Source organism: Simochromis diagramma, unplaced genomic scaffold (assembly GCF_900408965.1).
Source record: "Simochromis diagramma unplaced genomic scaffold, fSimDia1.1 OVJJ01000284.1, whole genome shotgun sequence".
NCBI classification, from domain to species: Eukaryota; Metazoa; Chordata; class Actinopteri; order Cichliformes; family Cichlidae; genus Simochromis; species Simochromis diagramma.
Genome location: NW_024386871.1, coordinates 1289278 through 1315997, shown reverse-complemented (window position 1 = coordinate 1315997; position 26720 = coordinate 1289278). Strand labels below are relative to the sequence as shown.

The window sequence follows — 26720 nt, the reverse complement described above, 5'->3', positions numbered from 1 at the left end:
AACCAAGAAGATCAAAATTGCAAACAGGCGACATGCCACGTGGATGTGTGTTGCACATTTAATCAGAGACAATGAGCTCAGAGGACAGATCAACTTTCTCTCCCTTTCTCTCTGATGTCTGTCACACCCATTAGGCCAGAAACCATGTTTGTGTTAGTTATTGTTTCCAAGAGAACACATGCCTTCAAACTCCCTCACTACTACTTGCAGACTGCAAATATCATGTTCCACAAGTAGAAATAAAATACTGCAGTTGTACCTCACTTCAGGGCATGTGGATTAACAGATTTAGTGTCAAACAATACTAAAACCAGCTACCATCCTCCAGGGCCTGCTTAAAACAAGAAGAAACATGGGAAGGATAAGGAGAAGAAAACTAGCATTATTGGACACTATGTTTTGACTGAGCTAAGGAGACACTGTGGTGTCTAACAGAAACAGAAAACATCCGTAAGGTACAGCCAGACAGTCCAATCTGCTAAACCGAAGATTATCGGTGGAGCGAATTTGAGCATCTGTGTGTAATATAAACACATATATTTCACATTTCTGTTTTATTCTATGTCTTGCTGTAGATAGCTGACATATCAGTGACAGATATTTTATTGTTACTGCCATCCAGTCTGAGCAATATGATTGAGACTACCCCGACAGTGTCATAAATATGACAGGCAGACTAAGATGACATGTTTTTTTTTTTTTTATAGCTGTAACATTTCTGATTAGAACTCAAAACTGTCCCAAAAAGTTTTCATAACATTTTTATCCCTTTCCAACCAACATCATCAAGTGCATTGCACCCAGACTTAAAACTTCAGGAGACAGTCCAAACCTTTTTATTTGCTTTTCTAATGCACTGGGGCAAAAAAAAAAAAAACCTCCTCTGGATAGTAACATGACTGAAGCTCAGACCAGACAGCTTTGAAGCTGAGAGAGAAAATCCTAAAGAGAAGTCTGCAGTGTTCCAGTCAGCCTCTCTGACCTTGACAGAGCAAGCAGGAAGATGGATGTGACAGATTACAGATGGAGAGAAACTGAAGTGGGGTTACAATTGAAATGTACAAGAGATGACGGACAGCAGGAGGGAGGAGTCATGAAACAGGTGTGCGCACCTGTTGGTCCAGTGCGTCTGAGGGGCCTGGTCCTTGCTGGGAGGCGGTAGGGCGGGATTGTGGGGGTGTCCGTGCGACAGCGTGTGTGAGTGCGTGTTGCCGGGCGGGTTGGAGGAGCCCGAGGAGCCCTGTGAGGGAGAGTAATCGGAGTAGGTGGCCGACGAGCCGCTGTGGTTCAGACAGTGGAGTTTATCAACCTCTTCATCTGTAGACTCTGGACAGACAGAAGCAGACACACAGCACGTCCTCTTTGTGATCAACATCATTATATTTTGGGATTTTCCATTGAGCTTTTGTTCTTCATGTAATTCATTTTCAACTTTTGCTTTCGATTTTTTGGTACCAGAAGCTTGTTTCATGTTAGTTTTCTTTCCTTAAATTTCAATTCAGTACAGCACAATCACACTATTTTTGTATTATAGTTAGTTAACTATATTAAACTTATCTTTACTATATTGCTAATTGAAAAAAATGACCAAATGAAGCTCAAAACCAGTTTTGGCAGATATACTTTAAATTGTTTTGGGAGCACTGAGGGTGAGCACTGCGGTATACCGCCAGTACATGTTTTCTGCAACTATATCTATGTCACTCCCATGCTGCACCTTTCTCTGGCCCCTTACATGTACCACCCAATTGCTACAATTACAGATCAGGCTCCACTCCATCAGGTGACCGATCGAGCAGTATCTAATGTCCTCTGGGTCCGACCTATTCTGAGTTTTTGTCCCCCAATTTAATTACCTGGAAATTCAGCCAGTGCACTTTAACCTCCTAGGACCTGGCATCCACATATTTGGACATCACATTTTGGGTTGTTTAGAGCAAAATACAAAATGTTGCTCTACAAGGGCCTGATTTCCACTTACGAGGACGTTATACTGCCACTGTTCTATCAAAATTTAAAATGAATATCCTCATATGTGGATCTCAGAAACAAAAATCAGGTAAAAAAAAAAAAATCAGATCATTCTTTGTTTTTATATTTATCAGGACCCAATCAGCCCAAATAGCAAAGAGAAATTGAAAATGCATGCCATGAAAGAGTTCGTATCTTAGGAGATTAATAAGGACTTTGATTGTTTATTCCAACAGAATCACTGCCATAATCCCCCAAACACCTCCCCCCTCCCACACCACCTAAAAATAAATAAAATACCAGCAAAAAGAAAAGCAAACCCTTATAAAGACAGAAAAATATTACTATTCCAACCAAACAGCAAAACTTTTAAATGTGGACTATTAAACATCAGGTAACTCTCTTCTATGTCTCTGTCAGTACATGAGTTGATCAAAATATTGATGTATTTTGCTTTACAGTAACCTGGTCACAGCACGATCTTGTACTGACATGTGGCATAGACACAGTTTTTTGCCTGAGAATCCTAATAACATTTCATTTTACAATAATGGACTACAGAGCACCAGAAAAACAATTTCAAAGGACTAGACGTCTTTCTGAAAATGTTCTGATGAGATTTTAAAAAGTGCTCCCTTCTTTTTTATCTTCTTCGTTTTTACACCATTTTGTCTTTATTTATTCATTCATTCACTTGGTTATTATTAAACTCTGGCTTTTTTCCCACTGTGTGTTCTTTGTCCTGCCTCACTCAACTCACCCCAACCGGTCGTGGCAGGAAGCTGCTTCTCCCTGAGCCTGATTCTGCTGGAGGTTTCCTTTAAAAAGGAAATTTTCCTTCCCACTGTTGCCAAGTGTTAACTTATAGGGGCTCGTCTGATTGTTGGCTTTTCTCTGTATTATTGTAGGGTCTTTACCTTACAATATAAAGCAATTGAAAAGAATTCTTCAATGTAACGTGCCAACACAACGCAGAGCAGCATCCTAAACTTTACTCCCACAGAGGCTTATTATCTTGTTATTAGTGTCATACATCCTCACTGCCTTCTGGACACTGTGGCATCAAATCAGAGCAGTTTGACTCCCTGGGATAATTCATAAATACAAACTGTAAAGCAGATAATTCCTAGGTTAGAGAGAAAATGGCATTGCTCTCATTTAGATGACCCTTGTTTCCCTTTGAAAATGCTCTATTTTAAAAAAAGCCCTCTGTAAGGCTAGGACATCTTACTATTTATCACTGATAGAGGAAACAGGAACAACACCAGGTTTAGTTCCAGCACTGTAGCCAGGCTGACAAACAGTGCTCCTTTAACTTTAACTAGTAAGGACTTCATGAATTTCTTCATAAATAAAATTTTAATCATTAGGGGGAAAAACTTCATAGCCCTCATAGCCGTCCCAAGGACAAATGATTACGTTCACTAATTTTAATAACTGTGGTGATTTATTTCTCTCTCCTATCAATCTTTCTGAAATAATAATAATGCCTTCCTTTAAATCATCATCATGTCTATTACACCCAATTCCTACAAGGCTGTTAAAATAAGACTCACCATTGATTCATTCTTACATTTCAAATACCAATCATTATATTTCTATTAACTAGCTACATACCACAGGTTTTTAAGGTATTTATAATTAAACCACGACTTAAAAACCCTTTACTTGATCCAGGTGTCTAAGCTAATTATAGGCCGATTTCTAATCTTCTTTTTTTTTTCAGAAAAATCTTCAAAGAGCAGTTGTAAAATGGCTGGGTCATCATTTGCAGAGGAATGATCTATTCAAGAAGTTTGAGTCAGGATTTAGAGTTCACACTAAAACAGAAACAGCACTAATGATGATTATGAATGACATTCTGCCCTCTGACAGTGGACTCATTTCTGTATTTGTCCTGTTAGACCCCAGTGTTTACTACAGAGACTAGAATACAGTGTTGGTATTAAGGAAAATACACTGTACAGGGAGTGCAGAATTATTAGGCAAATGAGTATTTTGTCCACATCATCCTCTTCATGCATGTTGTCTTACTCCAAGCTTTATAGGCTCGAAAGCCTACTACCAATTAAGCATATTAGGTGATGTGCATCTCTGTAATGAGAAGGGGTGTGGTCTAATGACATCAACACCCTATATCAGGTGTGCATAATTATTAGGCAACGTCCTTTCCTTTGGCAAAATGGGTCAAAAGAAGGACTTGACAGGCTCAGAAAAGTCAAAAATAGTGAGATATCTTGCAGAGGGATGCAGCAGTCTCAAAATTGCAAAGCTTCTGAAGCGTGATCATCGAACAATCAAGCGTTTCATTCAAAATAGTCAACAGGGTCGCAAGAAGCGTGTGGAAAAACCAAGGCGCAAAATAACTGCCCATGAACTGAGAAAAGTCAAGCGTGCAGCTGCCAAGATGCCACTTGCCACCAGTTTGGCCATATTTCAGAGCTGCAACATCACTGGAGTGCCCAAAAGCACAAGGTGTGCAATACTCAGAGACATGGCCAAGGTAAGAAAGGCTGAAAGACGACCACCACTGAACAAGACACACAAGCTGAAATGTCAAGACTGAGCCAAGAAATATCTCAAGACTGGTTTTTCTAAGGTTTTATGGACTGATGAAATGAGAGTGAGTCTTGATGGGCCAGATGGATGGGCCCGTGGCTGGATTGGTAAAGGGCAGAGAGCTCCAGTCCGACTCAGACGCCAGCAAGGTGGAGGTGGAGTACTGGTTTGGGCTGGTATCATCAAAGATGAGCTTGTGGGGCCTTTTCGGGTTGAGGATGGAGTCAAGCTCAACTCCCAGTCCTACTGCCAGTTTCTGGAAGACACCTTCTTCAAGCAGTGGTACAGGAAGAAGTCTGCATCCTTCAAGAAAAACATGATTTTCATGCAGGACAATGCTCCATCACACGCGTCCAAGTACTCCACAGCGTGGCTGGCAAGAAAGGGTATAAAAGAAGAAAAACTAATGACATGGCCTCCTTGTTCACCTGATCTGAACCCCATTGAGAACCTGTGGTCCATCATCAAATGTGAGATTTACAAGGAGGGAAAACAGTACACCTCTCTGAACAGTGTCTGGGAGGCTGTGGTTGCTGCTGCACGCAATGTTGATGGTGAACAGATCAAAACACTGACAGAACCCATGGATGGCAGGCTTTTGAGTGTCCTTGCAAAGAAAGGTGGCTATATTGGTCGCTGATTTGTTTTTGTTTTGTTTTTGAATGTCAGAAATGTATATTTGTGAATGTGGAGATGTTATATTGGTTTCACTGGTAAAAATAAATAATTGAAATGGGTATAAATCTGTTTTTTGTTAAGTTGCCTAATAATTATGCACAGTAATAGTCACCTGCACACACAGATATCCCCCTAAAATAGCTAAGACTAAAAACAAACTAAAAACTACTTCCAAAAACATTCAGCTTTGATATTAATGAGTTTTTTGGGTTCATTGAGAACATGGTTGTTGTTCAATAATAAAATTATTCCTCAACAATACAACTTGCCTAATAATTCTGCACTCCCTGTAGTGGTTTCTAAAAGCTCTCATTCTCAAAAAGTAGCGTTATCTGGAAGACGCAAATGGAAATACAGCAAAAATGTTGAACATCATTCATTTCACACAGAGGAATACATGTTAAGGATGAGAGGGAAAGAGCTAGCTTGTTTAAAAATGTGCTCTGAGGTAAGGATTAGACTCTCCTTCTGTCTTAAAATTCACGGAATTATGGGATATGCGGTCTTCTATGACCGAGACATATTTTGTATTTAAACAGAGCTAAGTAGTGCCCAATGGCCACCAACATTAAAGGAAAGCGTAAAGGCATATCCCAATAATAATGTCATCTTAATAGATATTTAATCATCTTCATTTTTGATGACTTTTGATCTCTTTAGCTGTTAGTTCTGGCATCCCAGGAACAGAAATAATAAAGTTTTCTAATATTTTTCTAATATTTGAATCAACATGCAAACGCACTTTACACTTCTCATCTGTTGCTCAGTTTCAAAGCTCACCTGTGACCTTTTAAAACCCCCAAACCTATAAAACAAATCAGAACTACAACCAAATCAAAAAGTGGATCAAAGACTTCTTTGAGTCGTTAACCAGAATTGTGTTCAGGGGCCTCTCGAACACTTGACTAGAAAGTGAAGGAATTGCATGCTTCCTTCGTGTTGTCATCAGATTCTTAACCCAGATCTCTGCAGTGTTCTCATTATGCATGTGGACACTATTTAGTCCACAGCACTGACGCAAGACGTGGCCTGGTTATAAAACACGGCTTTTTAAAATCTTTATTTAACTTGGCTGCTGTAACTGAAATCAAGAGCTGCTGTTGGAGAGCTGACCTGGCTGCAGACAGACGTGCACTGTGTAGATACCAACAATCTGAAAACTTCCTGAGTCAAACTTAGTCAAATCTTCACAAAACAAACCAGAAGAAGCTTTTTATTTACTTCGTAAGAGCCTCCACTAAGAACTGATACTCCACTGAGGCAGACAAGCTGTTTGAGCTTTAATCATTTTGCAATAAGCTTTCTTAAGGAGGAGTGGATCATATGATGAAGCTCCGTATTAGCGAAAGCTGTCGATTGTTGCGGAGAGCTGATAATAAACTGTTTCTTTTGGAAAATGCGATTAGACACTCAGTTATTCAGAGTGGAGACAGATTTTTGATAAGGCAGTAAAAAGTGAGCTTTGTTTCTTCTCTGATGAAACCGAAGCCATCAGGGCAAATGATGTAAAAATGGGGTTCCCTATGCACACTCCTCGTCACCCTCCCTCTGCCCTCATCTAACAACACGCCCCAAAGCTCTTTATAAGACCCACATTAAATAACTGCGCAGCCTTGTTGTCTACATGTATGTACATGACTCCGACATGTTCCCTTAAAGCTGTACGTTTATGCTATAATACAGTACCTTTCTTATCCTTCCCCAGCAACACCACCTTTGGTTTGTACATTGGTGGCTCCACCAGGGTGGGCCTCATGTCAGAGATACGGATGTCGTTCGGAGAGCCGCCCATTGAATCCTGAGGAAGAAGGGAGAAAAAAGCATCAGGCATATACAGTAGAGAAGAAAAGGCAGCTTCTGTGATTTAAAAAATGATCACGAATCTCATGTAGACAATTCGTTTTGCTTGACTGGCATCAAACATACACACATTTGTTAAATAAATACACACTTTGGTAAGTATTTCAGCAGGTTCTGGAGTTCCTGATCCCCAGTAGGATCATGGAGCGTGCTTTTAACCCTCTGGGGTTTTGATTTCACTGATGCCTCAGATTCTCTTATGTAAGGCCACGTGGAGTCATTATTGTAAGAAACAACCAAGTTCAGTACAGTCTGCACTATTTGAATACAGTTCTGAAAAATAAGATATTATCACCTTGTTAGAGAAAGTAAAAACTGAACTGAAGCACTGATTACGATGTATATACACATATTCCAACAAAGTTTGATGGTTTAGCTCTAAATGCAAACATGACTTTTGTTTGTTTGCAAAATCCTCACAAGGGTCCTCACAAAACCCTCACAACACTAAAGGTCAGAGCGTGAGTGAGAGTTAGAGTGACTTCAAAAGATATCATAGCTTTCTTACATCTTGAACTTACAGACATATGAGTGATGAAATCTGTGCAGTGTCACACAGCTAGCACTGAATTTTGGATGTATTCAGTGGTATCTTCTGGATATAAAAGGTATAAAAAGTCCACCAACCAAGTAAAAATACCTAATTTTTTTTTTTTTTTTGGATTGTGTGTGTTTCTGTGAGAGAGTGAGAGACAAACCTCAGAGCTCTCTGTCAAGTCCTCTTTGTCCTTCCTCTTAGGAATATCGATGCCAGAGTTGTGCATTGGTCCCTGATCCATTAGCTGAGTCTGAGAGAAGTCCTGCATCTCTCTGTCTGTCACCTGAAAAACAACTCCATTTTTTGAGTTGTGCACTGATTTGCTTCAAATGAACAAACAAAAACATAAGAAAAGTTTTGTTGTTCTCAGCTGTCTTCTGTTTTAGTGATCAGAGACTTCACAGTGTGACTGAATCTTACAACATTCTTAAGCTTCTGCATTTTTAGGAACCTTAGGATGAACTTACTTCAGGTAAGCTCTTGCCATGTGAGAGCCGTTATCAGATTATCACACACAAGCATCATGTCTGTGTCCTGCGACATTGTTGCTAATAAATACATTTGGGACTAAATGCTTGTTGACCTCCTGTATGTGTCTGTATGTGTAATCTGTACCTCTTTAGGAGGCAGGGGCCACGGTGGTTCATATGGCTCTTTGCTGAGGTGTGTATGTTCCATGTTGGTTCCTGCCGAGGTGGCGGTGCCTGTGCTCAGCTGGTGCTGGTGCCCGTGTCCGGCATGTACGGCGTGACCGGCGTGTCCGGCATGTACGCTTTTGCCCACAAGACTTTGCACTGACTTAACCATGTTCTTCAGGTCCTCGGGGTAGGGTGTTGGATAGCGTTTTAGGTTTATCTCCACCTACATGACATTTAGGACTATATTTAATAAACAGGGCGTGAAGTAGCAAATTTAAATCTGCCAAGATCAGCATAAAGGCGTTGGTCACAAACAAGTAAACCTGATAAGGGAGCAAGAATAAGCACGACTTATTATCTGAAATCTTGCAAACATAATTCAGCATACAAGTGCACAGTTTTCTGCATGTGTTTCTGTCAGGAAACAGCACTGCAACTTAAATCAAGGAGAGGCAACTGGAGGACAAATGCTTCCAATACTGGGGGGAAAGCTACAGTCTCACGAAGCAGCTGGTCTCTGAATGCATCCTAGTAGCATATAAACCTGAAATCTGTAACAGCTGACCTGTCACATGTATAAAAGAACACATAACATCATTTACCTGACCAATGTCTTGTTAAATGCATCATTTTTTATGTGCACTGTGTGATACTGCAGGGATTCATTTATGACATCTGCGTGGTGATAACGTTTTAATTTTAGGGGTAAATTGAATTCTAAGGTGCAAAGTATGCGGATGACCAGAAGCAGTTTTTCTATATCCACATGTGGTGTATAATTATGGAACTGTGTCCAAACATAACAGAGATTATTTTCATAAGATTTAAAGGGGTGCTAATCCCAGAGTGTCTGACTCAATGTAAAGCATGAACTATATAGGTGGAGTATATATTGTTTTATTTATGTATATTGTGTGTGTAGAGTTGTATATAAAATGTCTGATTATATTTTATATCGAGGAACGCTCATTGTAAATTAAATAGCATTGGGGGGATTATACAGTGGCTTGCAAAAGTATTCGGCCCCCTTGAACTTTTCCACATTTTGTCACATTACAGCCACAAACATGAATCAATTTTATTGGAATTCCACTTGAAAGACCGATACAAAGTGGTGTACACGTGAGAAGTGGAACGAAAATCATACATGATTCCAAACATTTTTTACAAATAAATAACTGCAAAGTGGGGTGTGCGTAATTGTTCAGCCCCCATTTGGTCTGAGTGCAGTCAGTTGCCCATAGACATTGCCTGATGAGTGCTAATGACTAAATAGCGTGCACCTGTGTGTGATCTAATCTCAGTACAAATACAGCTGCTCTGTGACGGCCTCAGAGGTTGTCTAAGAGAATATTGGGAGCAACAACACCTTGAAGTCCAAAGAACACAGCAGACAGGTCAGGGATAAAGTTATTGAGAAATTTAAAGCAGGCTTGGGCTACAAAAAGATTTCTCAAGCCTTGAACATCCCACGGAGCACTGTTCAAGCGATCATCCAGAAATGGAAGGAGTATGGCACAACTGTAAACCTACCAAGACAAGGCCGTCCACCTAAACTCACAGGCCGAACAAGGAAAGCGCTGATCAAAAATGCAGCCAAGAGGCCCATGGTGACTGTGGACGAGCTGCAGAGATCTACAGCTCAGGTGGAGGAATCTGTCCACAGGACAACTGCACTGCACAAAGTGGTAAATGGACTGATTCTTATATAGCGCTAAAGCGCTCTATACAACATGCCACATTCACCCAATCACACCCATTCTCACAAGCACTTTACCTATACGTAGTGCTATCTAACTACGTTCACACACATTCATACTCCGATGGATGCATCGGAGAGCAACTTGGGGTTAGTATCTTGCCCAAGGATACTTGACATGCAGACTGGAGGTGCCAAGGATCAAACCACCAACCTTCCGATCAGTAGGTGACCTGCTCTACCTCCTGAGCTACAGCCACCCAAAGTTGGCCTTTATGGAAGAGTGGCATGAAGAAAGCCATTGTTAACAGAAAACCAGAAGAAGTCCCGTTTGCAGTTTGCCACAAGCCATGTGGGGGACACAGCAAACATGTGGAAGAAAACTAACACTGCACATCACTCTGAACACACCATCCCCACTGTCAAATATGGTGGTGGCAGCATCATGCTCTGGGGGTGCTTCTCATCAGCAGGGACAGGGAAGCTGGTCAGAGTTGATGGGAAGATGGATGGAGCCAAATACAGGGCAATCTTGGAAGAAAACCTCTTGGAGTCTGCAAAAGACTTGAGACTGGGGCAGAGGTTCACCTTCCAGCAGGACAACGACCCTAAACATAAAGCCAGGGCAACAATGGAATGGTTTAAAACAAAACATGTCCATGTGTTAGAATGGCCCAGTCAAAGTCCAGATCTAAATGCAATCGAGAATCTGTGGCAAGATCTGAAAACTGCTGTTCACAAACGCTGTCCATCTAATCTGACTGAGCTGGAGCTGTTTTGCAAAGAAGAATGGGCAAGAATTTCAGTCTCTAGATGTGCAAAGCTGGTAGAGACAGACCCTAAAAGGCTGGCAGCTGTAATTGCAGCAAAAGGTGGTTCTACAAAGTATTGACTCAGGGGGCTGAATAATTACGCACACCCCACTTTGCAGTTATTTATTTGTGAAAAATGTTTGGAATCATGTATGATTTTCGTTCCACTTCTCACGTGTACACCACTTTGTATTGGTCTTTCACGTGGAATTCCAATAAAACTGATTCATGTTTGTGGCTGTAATGTGACAAAATGTGGGAAAGTTCAAGGGGGCCGAATACTTTTGCAAGCCACTGTATCTACTTTCTTTTCTGTTTTCCATGTTTATAGTTGTTACTTTAATATTAATATTTGTATGTTCAAAATAAATCAGTCACTCAATCAGTCAACCAATGCTTTACTTGTAAAATATCATGTTAATCTTAATATTGGAGGTGCTCCAATAGCAAAAACAAAGATAAACAGACACCCTATTCATCTCATACGACCCCCCTCCCCCCACCTCCCACCCCAAAACAGATATAGCTGACCTTGACCTTCCCAGAGTTGTCTTCCTCTTCTTTCTTGTCCTCAAAATCGAAGGCCACAGTCATCCTCTGTTGTCTCTGCTCCTCCCACAGCGTAGGATTAAAGCTGTCGCTGTCCGACTGATAATCTGCACACATACCATAAATTAACAGCCGAGGGTTTAAAATTATAGTCAGGTAATCTTTACCTGGGTTACGCGCGCGCGCACACACACACACACACAAACACAAAAGGAGTTCGTACCCTCATCGTGTCGCGGCTGCTGGGGAAACATGTAGTTGGTCAAAACCTTCTGTTTGGTTTCTGGGTGGGCTTCTGTCTGCAGTGGGATCAGAGCCTTGGACTGCAAACACACACACACACACACACACACACACAGAGTATTGTTGTAGGAACTTTTACTGATGACATCTATTCCATTATGTCTAATTTTAACCTGCACCTACCCCTTTTCCTAAAAACAAAGATTTCTGCCTGCTGCTCATTTAAATCGCTCGCACAATCAGCTGCAGCAGAGCTCGACTTCAAACGAAACCTGCCGAGTGCTAATGCAAATCACTTGGGAAGGATTTGCGAATCAATTTTCCCAACAGGGAAAATAAATGTTTCATTGCATTCAGATTACAAATATCACAACACACCCTAATTAAAACTGCATCAAGACATTATAGTTTACATTTTCTATTTTCGGATACGGATACAATGCTAGTAAACTTTTCTGTCTTCCTCGCAAACTTTAATGCGGACCGAATTCCCATGACGTCAGAGTCGCCACTTGTAATGCATCAAACAGCATGAGCGAATATGAGTTTCATTACTGAGGCAGAATATGCCGACATAAGTGGTGATATTAAATGTAAATGTGTGAACGCTCTGCCATTAAACAAATTGCATTTGAATTTTAAATTTGCTTTCCTCTTCAGCAGGTAAATAACGCTCCGAGCTTCTTGGGACTCTTGATTTCGTTTAATGGCTTTGATTGAACTTAAAAATAAAAATGCAAATGTCTCAAAGAGCTGAAGAACAGTTTGGCTGCTTTTTCTGAATGACAGCTAAAACTGCATCATCTCTGTGGACTCTCTGTGCTGTATATAGTGCATTCATCGCAGAGAGAATCAAATTCAGAGGGCCCATAAAATGATTCATTGCTATGTAGCATCTGTCTTATCACTGAGAAGGTTAACATGCAGCAAACTCTCACTGAAAGCACAAAATCAAGTAATTATCAGTTCATTGTAGTGTCTTTAAAAAACAAAACAAAGGAGAGAATAGTGAGAAAATGAACAGGAGCTGACATAAAATATTTAGCATGTGTATTTTTCATCATTATCACCCTGTTGTGAATAAATCTCCCTATTTTATTGATTTATCTTTGCCACACCGTTTTGATAAAAAGCCATTAGAAATGAAACGCGACACTAATTGATAATTAACAATAAAAACCTTCCAGTGACAGGCAAGTAAAAAGGACCTGTTAGTGACTCATCTCCATATTTATACTCTCGAGCTCTGCCAGAGTTACTTTGCATCATCAAAGTGAAGAGTAATCCTTATTTGAACCTCGGTGCAGGCCCTTTTAGCTCCTTTGCCCATTCTTTTTAAAACAACTCTCTTTACTGACTGGTTAAACTGAGCAGCAGCCGTGAACAGCAGGTGAGATGAGCCTCTGTGCTCTGAGATGACCATGTTGGGGACATGTACTGTCTGACATTACACAGAGCCACGAGTAGAAGAGGTGGCTCATGGGCGTTACTTGTACATATGTTGACCTTATGTTAAATATGAGAACTCAGATATGTGATAGAAACTAAGGAAAGGATAAAGAGGTTGAAAGTCTATCAGAGAAACACAATTTTATAAAACATGCCATAGCATAGTTGTGGTAATTTAATTACAATGTCGATTTCGTTGTGTGTTTGTGCTGCACGTTTGTTAGCACACATTTGTTAGCTACGTGCTCTCTTGGAGAGCGTGGGCAGAGAGAAAGAGATACCTGATTGTCAGAGAGCCACAGAGCTGCCAGGTCCTTCAGCTTAGTGAAGGTAAACGGTAGATTCTTTAACCTAATCGAGAGAGACACACAGAGAGGGGGGGAGAGAGGGAAGGTGAGAAAGAAAAAAAAAACAGAGATGTTTCATCACCCACGCACTGTACAGCCCGCAGAGCATATAACCATAGCAACACACTCAGCCATTCCCATGGAAACAGTAGACCGAACCGAAACGACCATTGAAAAAGTTTGCGTTTGTGTGTGCATTGTATCTATTCACTACTGAGTCATAAAGGAGCTTGGTCTCTGCGTGTGTGTATGTGTGTGTGCGTGGGTCTACCTGTTGTCGCTGAGGTTAAGGACTCGCAGTTTGGTCATCTGTCCGATCTCATCAGGAAGAAACTCCAGTTTGTTGGACCGCAGTGACATGACGGTCACGTTCTTGCAGTTACCGATCTGAAACACACAGACAGTCAGATTACATTAAATATACATCGCATAGTGAGCAAGATCCACAGCATCACAATTAACCTATATTACACTGGACATCTTCAGACTGATGAGTGTTAAATTACAGATAGAATAAGACTTTTGAGCATCTTTGTAAGGTGCGTTTGATAATGTTCAACACCTTACGTTTACAAAATGTAATAATCTCTGTTGTTTTTAAAGTGACCATAATTTTTGTTTTCCATTCAAACATGTAATATATTTAATGCATCCAGATTTATCGTCTTCGCTTTCAATAATGGGCTTCAACCAACCTAAGCTAGTAATACCTAGCATCATAATAACTCCGAAAAAGAACATCTGCAACATGGCTGACATCTGTCATCACACTTTGAACCAGATAAAACAAACAAAAAACACTTTCCAAAAAGTTGACTGCTAAAATAATGATTAAGAAAAACAGAATGAAATTAGGTACAAATCCTTACTAAATCATAACAAAAATTGGGACAAGGACAAGAATTTAATGCTCATTTTCAACTAAATGGGAGAAAAACATTGATAAAAAGTTGGGACATGGGAACAAAAGCATGGAAAAGTGTCACTCCTGGAGTGGATCCAAATACAGTACACTGAAGGCTAAGTAGTTTAACAAGACGTTTTAATAACTGACCACAAAAAGGAACAGCAATGATCTAAAAACCCCAAATGCAAGTGAAATCAATCAACAACAGGTGAAGACAATTACAGCAAAGCTGGCAATCTCAAAGGAAGGAAAAACAAATGGAAACTAGAATAAGGACAACAACAAAAAACAAACCTTCAAAGTAAAACAGGAAGTAACCAGAAGACAAAAGAGACGAGCACTAACAGGAAGATGAAACACAAGAAGGAAGAGACAGGAAACACTGAGGGAACTGAAACTACTATTATTAATTATGATCAAGACATGAACCAAAACACAAGGACACAAAAACCCAGGATCATGACAAAAAGTTCTTCAATGTAAAGAAACACCAAGAGGAACGTCATTAGTGGGAGCTAATTAGGTTAATTAGGAAGATGGTTAGGAGGAAAACGAGTGGCCCAGATTGGCTTTAAGAATTATGGACAGGGAGGGGTTCAACAGCTTCATAATAACATCTTGCAAAGTAAAATTACAAAGAATTTGAGGAGATGATCATCTAACGCACATAATCTCATTAAAAGATTAAGAGAAACCAGAAAATATCACTGGGTAGAAATCGCTTCACAGGCTTACAGAGACTTCAGTAAGTCACTGCCAGCGGACACAGTTTGTTGCTGAGAAGTCTGCCATGTTAAGAAAGTAACCGTGTGCACTCGTGCACATAATACATGCTGTATCAAAAAGATTCATCTGATTTCAAAAGGCTTTTTTTTTTCAAGTAATGGACATAGAAGTGCAAAGATTTCAAGATGTGTCTTCATCTCCATACCTCGCGGGGCAGCTCTGAGAGGAAGTTCTCATCGGCAGCGAAGGTTCTCAGGCTGTGCAGGTAGCCGATGGTGGGAGGCAGCGACTCCAACTCATTACAACTACAGTCCAACTCCTCCAGTAGAGACAGACTGAGTGGAAGGAACAAAGGCAGGAAGGAAGAGGCAGAGAGAGCATGACAGAGATAGAAAGGAAATCATTCTGCAGGCAACACAATCTCTTCTGTAACATTAAATTACTCAGACATGAAAGAATAAGAATGGCAGTATTCGTTATTCCTACAGCTGTCAACACATCATGTGATAAGACTGAAACAAGGAATGAATGGATGGGGGGTGGGGAGTACTGTATATGTATCCAAAGCCTGATATATATTTTTTGTTTCAGCAATAGAGTACTATTGTTGTCCAACACACACATCATTAAATGAGCCTCATCATTTAACTTGGTGACACGTCAGCCTCACACACTATCACGATAAATTAAAAGTGTATTGAAATAGTGTGTTACCTCACTTAAATGAACATTTGTACAGAAGGTATATCTCTGAGGCATTTACACACAAAATGTTTTCAAAGTTTTTTGCTTAGGTTTGTGCTGGAGTAAGCTCCACAGACATGTTTACCTAGTTTCAGACTTTTCATGGGATTTGTTGACAGCAACAAACACGACGACTGTCAGCTGCCACATCTTTAAACGTGTTATGATGAAAAGGAAAATTTGCACCAGTTAATAAGTGGCGAGTGTTGAGAGAGAGGGAAAAGATCAACACATTGAAGAATCCATCAATCAATAAATGACTTAATATGAATTTGGCCTCATTTGATGGCCACCCATCTCATCCCCTTTGGGTATCTTAAAATTCTTCAACCTGGATCTCAATTTCTCCACTCCACTCAGTTATACAGCAAGATCCACAGCAGGCCCACTACAGGACACCATGACCGCCCCCTTTGACTGCCATCATTGTCCTAGCATCACGCTAACAGCAGGCTAATGCTAATGAGACAACAATTTTACATTAATGTACTGTCACTGTTAACATTGCATTAGTCTGCTATTATTATTCCCGATAGACCGGACCATCTGGGCCACCATACGGTCTGACAGGAAGGAAAAGGATAGGAGAGGAAACAAGAGGAGAAAAGAGGAAAGGACTTTCACACCCCACATTTAACTTCAAGTTTCTTTCATTTAGCGTTGCTTGTGTTCCCAATCACAAGATTATAATCCTCCTTTTCCAAGGGCAAAAAGGAAAAAAAACTCAGTTCCCTCTGGTTTAAATACTCAAGATGCACATTCATAGAAGCATTAGTCATGAGCAAACACGTTAAGATACGTAGTAAAAATATAAAAGGATACACTCACCAATCACTTTATTGCGTATACCTGTTCAACTGCTTGTTAACGCAAATATTGCAGTTACTATGCAAATATAATCAGTGCATTTTGGCATATAGACATAGTCAAAACGCACTGCTGCCCAAACCGAGCATCAGAATGGGGAATAACCAATAACCTGCACCAATAACCACGCCATTTGAAAATGGCGTGGTTATTGGTGCAGGACAGAAACTTTAGAAACTGCTGATCTACAGGGGTTTTCCCAAGCAACCATCACTAGGGTTGACAAAAATCATCCAAATTCAAGGAAATATACAGCAAGTGGCAGTTCTCTTGGTGAAAATGCCTTATTGATGTCGGTGGTCAGAGGAGAATGGCTGGGCTACTCCGAGCTGATAGGAAGGAGTCAAATAACCACTCAGTACAACCAAGGTATGAAGGGCAGATGGGCTATAGAAGCAGAAGACAACACTGAGTTCCCCTTCTGTCCACAATTTACACGGGCTCACCAAAGTTGAAGACTGGAAAAACATTGCCTGGTCTGGGGAACATTTTAATGATAATGTCAGAATAAAATTCCACTTTGTTTTGTATCAACAGTTCAGTGCTGTAGGTGTAATGATTTTTAGGATATATTCTTGACACACTTTGGTAAACATGAAGCTGTCTGTTACTAATCTCTGAGGAATGTTTCCAGCAACTTGTTGAATCTTTACCAAATATGAAGGCAGTCAAAAGGGGACTCAACTAGCAAGGTGTACCTAATAAAGTGACCAGTGAGCGTACGCTGCCATGATGGCACCTTTCTTATGTCTAATGTAGCAGAGGCTTTAAACATTTTAAGACTTTAGTAAGCAAAACAATAACAGCAGTAGTACCAGCAGCAGTATTCATTCTATTTATTTATGTTCTATGTGGATTCAACACATATCCAGTAAAGTCTATATGCAGTATTCATTCTACATGGAAACTGAAACATTGGGAAGGGATCACATTCATCATTAGTAAGAAACACTTTAAAAACTAAAGGTAAGAAAAGGACCTTTTAAGGGGAATTAATGGATCTACAGCACTACTTATTGAAGCTAAAACCTGGGACCTGTCCAGGAAGACCAAATGTTTCCAGTGCGCTCAGATACAAATCTTGCAAAAGTGTAATGATAATGTTAAACATGGCATCTGCACATGTTTATGCATAAAGCCACATGGAAAAAAGTATCGATTTAACGTGTAAAAACAAACAAACAAACCAAAAAACCCAACAGAATCAAATTATTCCCATCCAAACTGATGTAGTTTAATATCACTCTAATTTTGGGCCATGTTTGGACTGCATTTCGTCAAAAATTTACCAGCTCATAACTTCTAACTAATCTCTAAATATAGAGAGAGAGAGATGAAAGAAAAGCACTTTAAGTGGAATTTAAAAAAAAAAGAAAACAAAAATCTTCTGCCTAATTTAATAAATGCTCGTATTTTCCCAAAACAAATAATGGAATTACTGCCACCAAATCTGGACTGTGATGGATAATAATGAGAATGTAATCACATTACTGTAATCATTTTTTACATGCAATCATTTCCATCTGAATGCTGCAGATTTTTACTGGTATGCTACTTTTTCAGTGAGAGTCTTACTCAAACGTTACGTCCAAATGTCCCAACAAGAAGAAAATGCAAAGTCGTGTTTATGTTTGCATGTAATTCATGTATTAATGTGAAGATGTTTCCCACATGGACAGCATGTGGCAGCAAGCATGAATTCTTGTATCTGTAACACAGCTGAACATTTGTCTGTCTCTGAACACACCCCCGGATCCAGGAGGCTAATGTTACTCACCCTTGCTTGGGCTTCGGACTAACGCCGCGGCAATGCAGCAAACACAACACACAGAACCCCCCCCCCCCAGTCATCAGCCAGCATAACAACACAGCAGCTAACAGCAATAAACAAGGAAAACAACAACCCACCAACGATACATGTCACCTGTGGAGATCATCTAAAATGACAGCAGGTTCTGCTGAAGGAGCTTTTAAAGTTTTTTGAAGAAAAAAAAGTATACACTATAAAAGTATAGATGTGTATTTGGCTTTGATGGAGTGTGTGTGCATTTTTCTTACCTCCCAATGGTGTTAGGCAGTGAGGTTAGCTGGTTGTCATCTACCTTTAGTGTTGTCAGCTTCTTTAACATTCCTGCAAACACACACACATGCAAAATTACTCTGTTCCTAGAGCAGGGGCCTCAAACCTGTGGCTCAGGTGCTGCAGTACATTCATCTCCACTTGCTCCCTGTGGCTGTTAGAAAAAGAAGATGAATATGGAAATAAACAGCAGTTTAAAAAAACGTATGAGTGTCTCTGGACTGTGGGAGGATTTCAGAGTATCTGCAGAGAACCAAGACACAACCATGACATACAAACTCCACACAGAAACACCTCAACCGTTGGTGTAAAGTGACTCTTTACACCAGGGGTAGGCAACTCCAGGCTTCGAGTGCCGGTGTCCAAATGTCAAATGATTAGTTCATTACCAGCCCTCTGGAGAACTTCGAGACATGTTGAGGAGGTCATTTAGCAATTTGGATCAGTTGTGTTGGATCAAGGACACATCTAAAACCTGCAGGACACCAGCACTTGAGCGTTTCCAGCGTTTCTTATCGTAACTGCAAATATCTCTGAAAACAATGACCAATTTACTGAACAGTTTCTGATGCTTAGGTTGCAGGTAAACAAGGCACTATTTAGCTCCAAATTCTCTTTCAGCAAACCTCTTGGCAATGAATGGAAAAACACCCCAGTCAGCACAGTCACACACACCTAGGAATTCAAACTACAGCACAGTGATAATGTGTGGCATTTATCAGTAGTATCAATATGCTTGCAATATTGTGTTAATATAGGGATGACAATGTCAATATTTTATTAAATAAAATAAAAATACTCTGGGAATACTATGAACAAGAGGGCTCATCGCATGCACCACCATCATGAGATTTTCCAGATTTCCCTAAATCAGCTCTACCGAACTGAAATCAGCTGATTGTAGCTCAAACGCACAGGAAGACAAAACATGTTTGTTTGAGGCTTTTTTTCTTTCTATCCGCCTGAAGCTTAGATAAGTGAAGAACCTTTGTCACGACAGTAACAATATAATCATAATTGTATTGTAATTACTGAATGTAATAAACTACAGCAATACTGAAAAATGTAATGTGATTAACACGTTACCCCCAACAGTGGCCTTACGGTAGGGTTTGGGAGGTTTTCGTGTCGGTATGCTTGACAATCTCATTTTATGGCAAAAAAATAACTAAAGTGAGATAACTTTAGTCTTGTTGACAAAGTTTAACCCTGATGACAGTTGAAACAATATGATAAATTGAGGTATGGTTTTGCAATACTTGGCATATTGTACAATGTTACTATAGTATCAAAGTATTGATATAATATATTATGGGGTGCCTAGTGATTCCCACCTCTAACAGCCAGCTACCCTCAGTGCTGCTGGTGACTTTTCTGTCTTTTGCCTGTGGCAATAACGCTGTGTGGATAATCATCGCTGAATAAAAATATGCTAAAATATCCAATATTTTATTTAAATATGTGCTGCTGCCCTACTGGTACATACTTAAAATGAAGCTACCAAATTTCCATTTGCTTTCATTACTTTTAAAGTCATTAGGCTACTCAGAGTCTTTGTTTATGTTTGGAAAATGACAGATTTTAGGCTAGCTGTTTCTCTCTGTTTTCAGCATTTATGCTACTTAGCTAACAATGTTAGCTTTACTTGTCAAATCTTAAATTGGCCTCCACAAAAGCACAACAGAATGACCAGTTTGGTAAAAGTATAAAGTAGGTAACATTTTCTGAATGACTCATAGTGTTTTTGTGTGCATTTGCGTGTCCATATGTGTATACCTATAGAGTCAGGAAGGTGCTGCAGCATGTTGGAGGATAGCAGCAGGTCTTCCAAAGCCTCGCAGCCCGAAATGTCCGCGTCCAATGTCTCGATACGATTCTTAGCCAAGTCCAAGTACCGCAACTGACGAAGCTTCCCTATTGACTATTGTGCGGGGAGAAAAGAACAGAGTAAAGACGAATAAGCAGAAATCGGAAAAAAGCATAGACATGTTCAACTGTATATGCTCACATGAAGCTTTTTGTCCCAACTTCTGCTCACCCCTGGTATAGTCTGCAGAGAGTTATTATCAAGCCATAGCTCCTTCAGATTGTGGATCTGTTCCAACACCTCCGGCTGACATGTGAAAAGAAAAACCGACATTTTCACTGAACACACGCTATAAATTATACATTTAGACTTCGCATTTATATTGAGACTACTAATTATGTACAGGTGCAGCCTTTCTTTTCTGCAGTTCATTTACAGATAACACTTTTGGCTGTGTTACTTTATTGTTTAGTAGCTTAAACATACTGCATGCACAGCACTGTATAGTTCAACCTTTTATGTTTCTGCTTCTCTTAATTTTCCATGTCCACATTTGCTAATTTCATTTCTAAAACATGCGTTAGCTGGTCTCACCACTTCAGAAAATTCATTGCTACCCAGATCCAGCCTCTCGAGCTGTGTCAGTCTGTGGATGGACCTGAGAGGAAAGAATCCACTGATTAGTACAGGTTTGACATTTTGTACATAAATTTAAAATTGTACGCACCGAAGACCTCACAGCACACATTTAAAATTTTAAATACTTCATCTGAATTTGGACACAGTGAATTCTTATGCTGTGGAACTTCTGACAAACTTACTCAGTTTGTTAGAAGTTTTGAGCCCAAGCAAACCCCTGTACTGCGGTGACTTTAGCATGTAGCATACGTATACAGCAGAATTTACTGTTTAGCACAGGCAGAGAACATTTGGCAAGTTTTTCATAGGCACAACCCACATATTGAACTCTGCTCTTTAACCCACAGATGCATTTTCCTTACAAATGTGGATCCTTTAAAGGGGAAACTAGCAGGCTTTCCAGTCATATAAGATATATTTCCAAGTAGGGCTGGGCCATATCATACCGTTCACTGTAATACCGGTATAATGTTGGGCAACGATAAGAAAATGAAATATCACGATAGAATATGGGTAAAACGCGCATGCGCAGTGCCTTTGTTTTCATATGCACACGGCGGAAAAAGCATCGCAGCGACGGAGAACGAGAAGGGCGAAAGTGGATCGTTGAATGAAACAGATGAACCAGAACCGGTTTGTAAAAATGCTGCATCTTCAGTGGTGTGGAACTGGTTTAGCTTTCGTCCGTCAGATACACAACAAAGCACTATTTTTGGTAGAGCGTGCTAGCGGGCCGTCGTTATTACCGTATGTTTTGGAAAATACGGCACACTTAAAATCAATCCTTTGATTTTTCTGAAAATCGACAGTGCCCCTTATAATCCCGTGTGCCTTATGTTTGGATTCTGGTTGTGTTTACTGACCTTGAAACGATTTTATGTACACGACGCTCGAAAATCTGTCAAATGTTTTAGTTCGACTTTGCTGAGCTATGAAGCCGCACCGCTTGATGGATTGTCGGAGCATTACGGCTATTATAGGCAGGAGCCTCGCGGAGTGATACGTACTGTGCTTCAACATAATATTACTGTATTGTGTGTGTATAACCTCTTTTTAAGTTTTGTGGATATTATACATGGTTATGCTGAGGATATGTCGGCCAGTTTCCACTGGAAATGCCTTTTGGTTAAACTGTCAGCAAGGAATTTGCATTTGCACTGTTAAATTTTTATATAACTTTAATGCACATAAAAAACAGCTGCTTGTTTAAGTGAAAATACATTGATGGTTTGTTTTTTGCATTAATAAAGTTGAGGAGTTGTAAAGTATTTTGTCTAGTGTCAATTATATCGTCAGTTATATCGTTATCGCAAATTTTCAAATGCATATTGTTATAAATATTTTTGGTCATATCGCTCTGCTCTATTTCCAAGACGCATTTTTACAACAAAGACATAATCAACTGAACACAAATTTCATTATCTTTTGTGATTAAGTTTAACAATTGCATTGGTAGAGTAACTGGCATTAATATTACCACTTTTCACAAGACACTGTTACTGAAATCACTGTTAATCTGCAAGTGCTGTACAAGGTTATTGAGTCTAGAAGCAGTTTGTAGTGGAGCTGTCCTCTGTGGTGATGGTGAGGTTAAAGTCAGCTACATAACATTAAAACGCCAACATTTAAAACAGTTATGAGTGACACACTGATGTTATATCAGGCTTCGTCAGTATTTGAAAACAGCTGCAGAGATAAATACAGTTTTCATCCGGGGATCTGGAAATGCAATCGCACACTCAGGAACACATGAGACTAAATGTTTCTCTCGCTCTCTCTCTCACACACACACACACACACACACACACACACACACACACACACACACACACACACACACACACACACACATATACTCAAAAACACATATGGCAGTTTGTCTCACTTTGGCATTGTTTTCAGGTGGTTCTCCCTCAGCTCCAGGATCCGTAGTTTGGAGAGTCTGAAAAGCCAGAAGGCACATGAAACTTAATTCAATGCAATAACAATCTATCGACTGCAACAGCTAATGCTTGGGAAGTTACATCAGGTCAAATAAGAGAAACAAGCCCCGTTTAATTTGGTACAAAACAGTGCCAAACCCATTTTGACACTGAAAGCATTACATATGATCAACACCCACTGGTATTCATCCATTCAGAGAATACCTGCAACATATAGATTTTCATATGCTCTAGCAAACAGTAGCACACTATGACCTGCATAAAATGCTAAAATGTATAGTGATGATGTAAAGATGGATAACTGGTTAACTGGAAACAAATTCATTAGCAAACTGTGAAGGCTAATGAACCTGTATGTGCACAAAAATAGAGACTCTGTTCACCAAAGTACTTAATCACAAGCTATCAGAGACAGTCAGTTTACCTCCCAAAGTTAGCAGGCAGATACTCCAGGAAGGCATCGTTTAAAAAGAGCTGGGTCAGATTCAGGAGCTGCGTAAAACCATCTGGGAGTCTGGGAAAGAAATTGTGCAAAACAAGAAAGATGAAAAAGGTGTGCGTCCTTGAACGGCCTCAGTGGAACAAGACACGGACAAAGTTCCCATAACAACCCCTGCAGAAACAGCTAACTGCTGTTAGCCTGCAGATGACTCATCTGCTGCGTGCACACGCTCCCTCACACACACACAGTGACACACACACACACACACAAAGCATGGGAAACCTGCAGGATACTGTGTGGTTGACTCTAGTTTTGCTTCATGGCATTAACACACCGATAAGAAAACAGCAATTACAAGTGTAACACCTGATGCTCAAAGTATAATGATAAACAACACCAGCGCTCTACTGAAATACTTACATCTTCTGCTGCAAGCCAATACTGATTCTACGGGATATGAATACAAGAGCATGGCTGTACAGGGTTTATGGATGCAGCCAATTATTATAAAATATTCAGCCTCTCTGGTGCTACATAAATATGAATATGTAAAAGCAGGGTGACCTGTAAAAGTGTGAAATGCTGCAATCAAACAAACTTGAAGCACACTTTCCTTTCTTCAACTGAAATTTGCTTCCTAAATATAACCGAGCCAATGTGAACGTCTTAGAGATGTTTGTTCTTATGATGATGCAGTCAGCGTTTTCACTATGGTTGTTATCCAGAGGCTGCGTGCTTGGAGTAATTAGATGCACAATGTTCAATTTTTCAACCTAGCTTGTAAACATTAAGCTTGACTGCCATCAAACCAGAGACTGAATTAATGTGTAACAGGTTCAGCTGTGCAGTAATGTGCAGAGTGTACAGTTTGTGTCTTACTTGGTGATGGGGTTGACACTGGCTTCCACCACAGACAAGCCTTTACAGCATTTTATATTGTCTGGAAACTCCTGGATTCCTGTTTGACAGGAAGAGAGTCATACATGATGTTTAGTTTCACAAAAGTCTGGACCACCTGGTTTTGTTTCTTCTTCTTCTTCATTGTGAAGTTTCGGTATTGCAATTATGAGGTTTCGTCCTGTTATTTTAAACCAGGGTTGTTTAGGCTGGATACCGTTTTTACTGATGTCTAGCTCTTTCAGGTTCACCAGGCTGGCGATGGTGGTGGGCAGGTTGGACAGGTCGTTATCTGGCATGCTCAGCTTCTTCAAGGCCTGGCAGTTGAAGAGTTGCTGTGGGAACACAAAGAGGGACGATAAAGGAATTATGATCTTGGCAGGGTGTAGAACGTCACCTGGAGGCATGAGGCACTTAATGTTTTTCAAAAAGCTAGGCCACTTTAGCAGCACTTGTCTATTAATAATGCAAATGTAATGTCTTCCCAAAGGACAAAACACATTATAGATTGAAAGGAAAAGACATCTAGACAAATGTGCTCCTAAACAGAAAAATTATGCTAATAAGAAAATATATACAAAAATGAAAGAATTTGGGGGTATGTAAATGCGATAAATGCTCTAGGAATTCAGAAATACCCATGTAAAAAATATAACAAAGCAAATGGTCAAAACTAAAAGGTGATTCCGATATATCAGATTCTAAATGAGCAGCAACACAATGGTTAAGAAAAAACGTAACTAGATAGCAAAACAGCTTCACTCAATCTTCACTCCCTGCATTTTAACAAAACTTTCAATCACTCTTGCTGCCTGCTAGAATCAATAACGGCTGCATTTAACATCCAGAGATAAGGCCTGAGTTTTAGGCCAAATAGTGAAGTATATGGGCTCAGCAAGAGTATTACTCTCAATGACCAAGCTGAGCTAACCTTGACAGTTTTTCTACAGACTCACTATGGTATGAAACCAAAAGATGTTTCTCTTCATAAATGTATCTGATTATTATATAGCAACAATAAGGCAGCTGATAATAGGCCAGTAGAGCAATAATATTTCAAGTTTTAGCTAATATCAATTTAAAAAATAAACATTGTGCTAGCACAATAACTGAAACCAGCCCACTGAATAAACAATGGGCTGTGAGGTCAGATCATTAATATGCAAATTCTCATGACCATTGATGGACAACCACTGATCAAAGACTATTGATCACTGATCAGTACTCATGGCCATTGATCCCACGGGATCAATGGCCATGAGTACCATTCACAGAGAGTTGAGGAATGGCTGCAATCACAGCATTGTAAGATGGCAAAAATGTACCCTCAGGCCCCCTCCTCGATTCAGAGATGGTCTTTCCCTTTTCACGTAAATGGCCTCCTTGACGCCCCGTTCAAACCAGCGTTCCTCCCTGTCCAGGATGTGTACATCCTCATCATTGAAAGAGTGTCCACTGGCCTGTAGGTGTGAATAGACTGCAGAGTCCTGGCCTTACGAGTTTGGTCTTCTGTGTTGTGCCATCTGCTTCGCCAGAGGTTGTTTGGTTTCCCTGATGCATAAATCCTGGCAATCCTCCTGGCACTTAACAGCGTACATTATGTTACTTTGTTTGTGTCGGGGGACCCGATCCTTGGGGTGGACCAATTTGTGGTGCAGCGTTTTTTGGGGTGTAAAAGCCACAGAGACACGGTGTTTAGAAAAAATGCGTCTCAACTGCTCCGATACTCCTGGCACGTATGGGATCACTAAGGGTTTTCGCTTAGGCAGCAGTTGTCCTTCTCTTCTGGATCAGCTGGAACTTTCTTTAGGTGTCTTCCCAGCTTTGACAAATGTCCAGCTGGGATAACCACATTTACTCTGGGCCTTCTTGATGTGATGTGTTCTATGCTACTTTAAAAAGTACTAGCTAGCTGTAGTATATTTTGTTGCAAACCCTCAAAATATTTGAAGAGGCAGCAGCCTCTTTCCTGCAGATCAACGTGCAAGTTTTTGGGCTGTGGGATGTACCTAGAAAGAAACTACGGCAGCACGGGCTCCACACAGAAATAACCCTGACCACATCTAAAACCACTTCTTGCTATGTAGTGAAAGTGCTAACAACTGCACTGTTCCCAGATCCACACTTGATCAAACATCTGGGCTTATTCAGGATCCAAAGACTCTGCTGCCATCACTTGTAGACCAACGTCAAGCGACACATCTATGGTTTCCTTGTCCATGCCCAGACATATCAAAGCTATTTTGGAGGCATGTTGGGGGAAGAACTGACACAATCTTAAGTAGGTGATTTTAATTCTGAAGATCATATATATTTTTGTTATTT

At 40.2% G+C, this 26720-nt stretch overlaps 1 protein-coding gene and 1 long non-coding RNA gene across 6 annotated transcripts in view; both read right to left on the bottom strand.

Moving 5' to 3' along the window:
• lrrc7 (leucine rich repeat containing 7) overlaps positions 1–26720 on the bottom strand; it is a 137720-nt gene that overhangs the window by 21326 nt on the left and 89674 nt on the right. For 3 of the 5 annotated variants that reach the window (XM_040031524.1, XM_040031523.1, XM_040031525.1), the window contains 18 exons: positions 24613–24730; positions 24378–24456; positions 23481–23570; positions 22999–23055; positions 21069–21132; positions 20676–20780; positions 20444–20588; positions 18646–18718; positions 18365–18382; positions 15182–15311; positions 13615–13730; positions 13278–13347; positions 11528–11627; positions 11287–11411; positions 8222–8467; positions 7767–7889; positions 6895–7006; positions 1113–1326 (listed from right to left, as the gene is read on the bottom strand). In XM_040031524.1, the coding sequence (XP_039887458.1) occupies positions 1113–1326; positions 6895–7006; positions 7767–7889; positions 8222–8467; positions 11287–11411; positions 11528–11627; positions 13278–13347; positions 13615–13730; positions 15182–15311; positions 18365–18382; positions 18646–18718; positions 20444–20588; positions 20676–20780; positions 21069–21132; positions 22999–23055; positions 23481–23570; positions 24378–24456; positions 24613–24730 (1985 nt within the window). The remainder of the gene's footprint in view (positions 1–1112; positions 1327–6894; positions 7007–7766; positions 7890–8221; positions 8468–11286; positions 11412–11527; positions 11628–13277; positions 13348–13614; positions 13731–15181; positions 15312–18364; positions 18383–18645; positions 18719–20443; positions 20589–20675; positions 20781–21068; positions 21133–22998; positions 23056–23480; positions 23571–24377; positions 24457–24612; positions 24731–26720) is intronic. The other 2 variants (XM_040031522.1, XM_040031526.1) reach the window with 2 other exon arrangements.
• On the bottom strand, positions 2695–4025 carry LOC120733389. Its single transcript, XR_005695816.1, has 2 exons — positions 3203–4025; positions 2695–3018 (listed from the first exon to the last, which is right to left on the bottom strand). It is a non-coding gene; the product is annotated as an uncharacterized LOC120733389 (long non-coding RNA).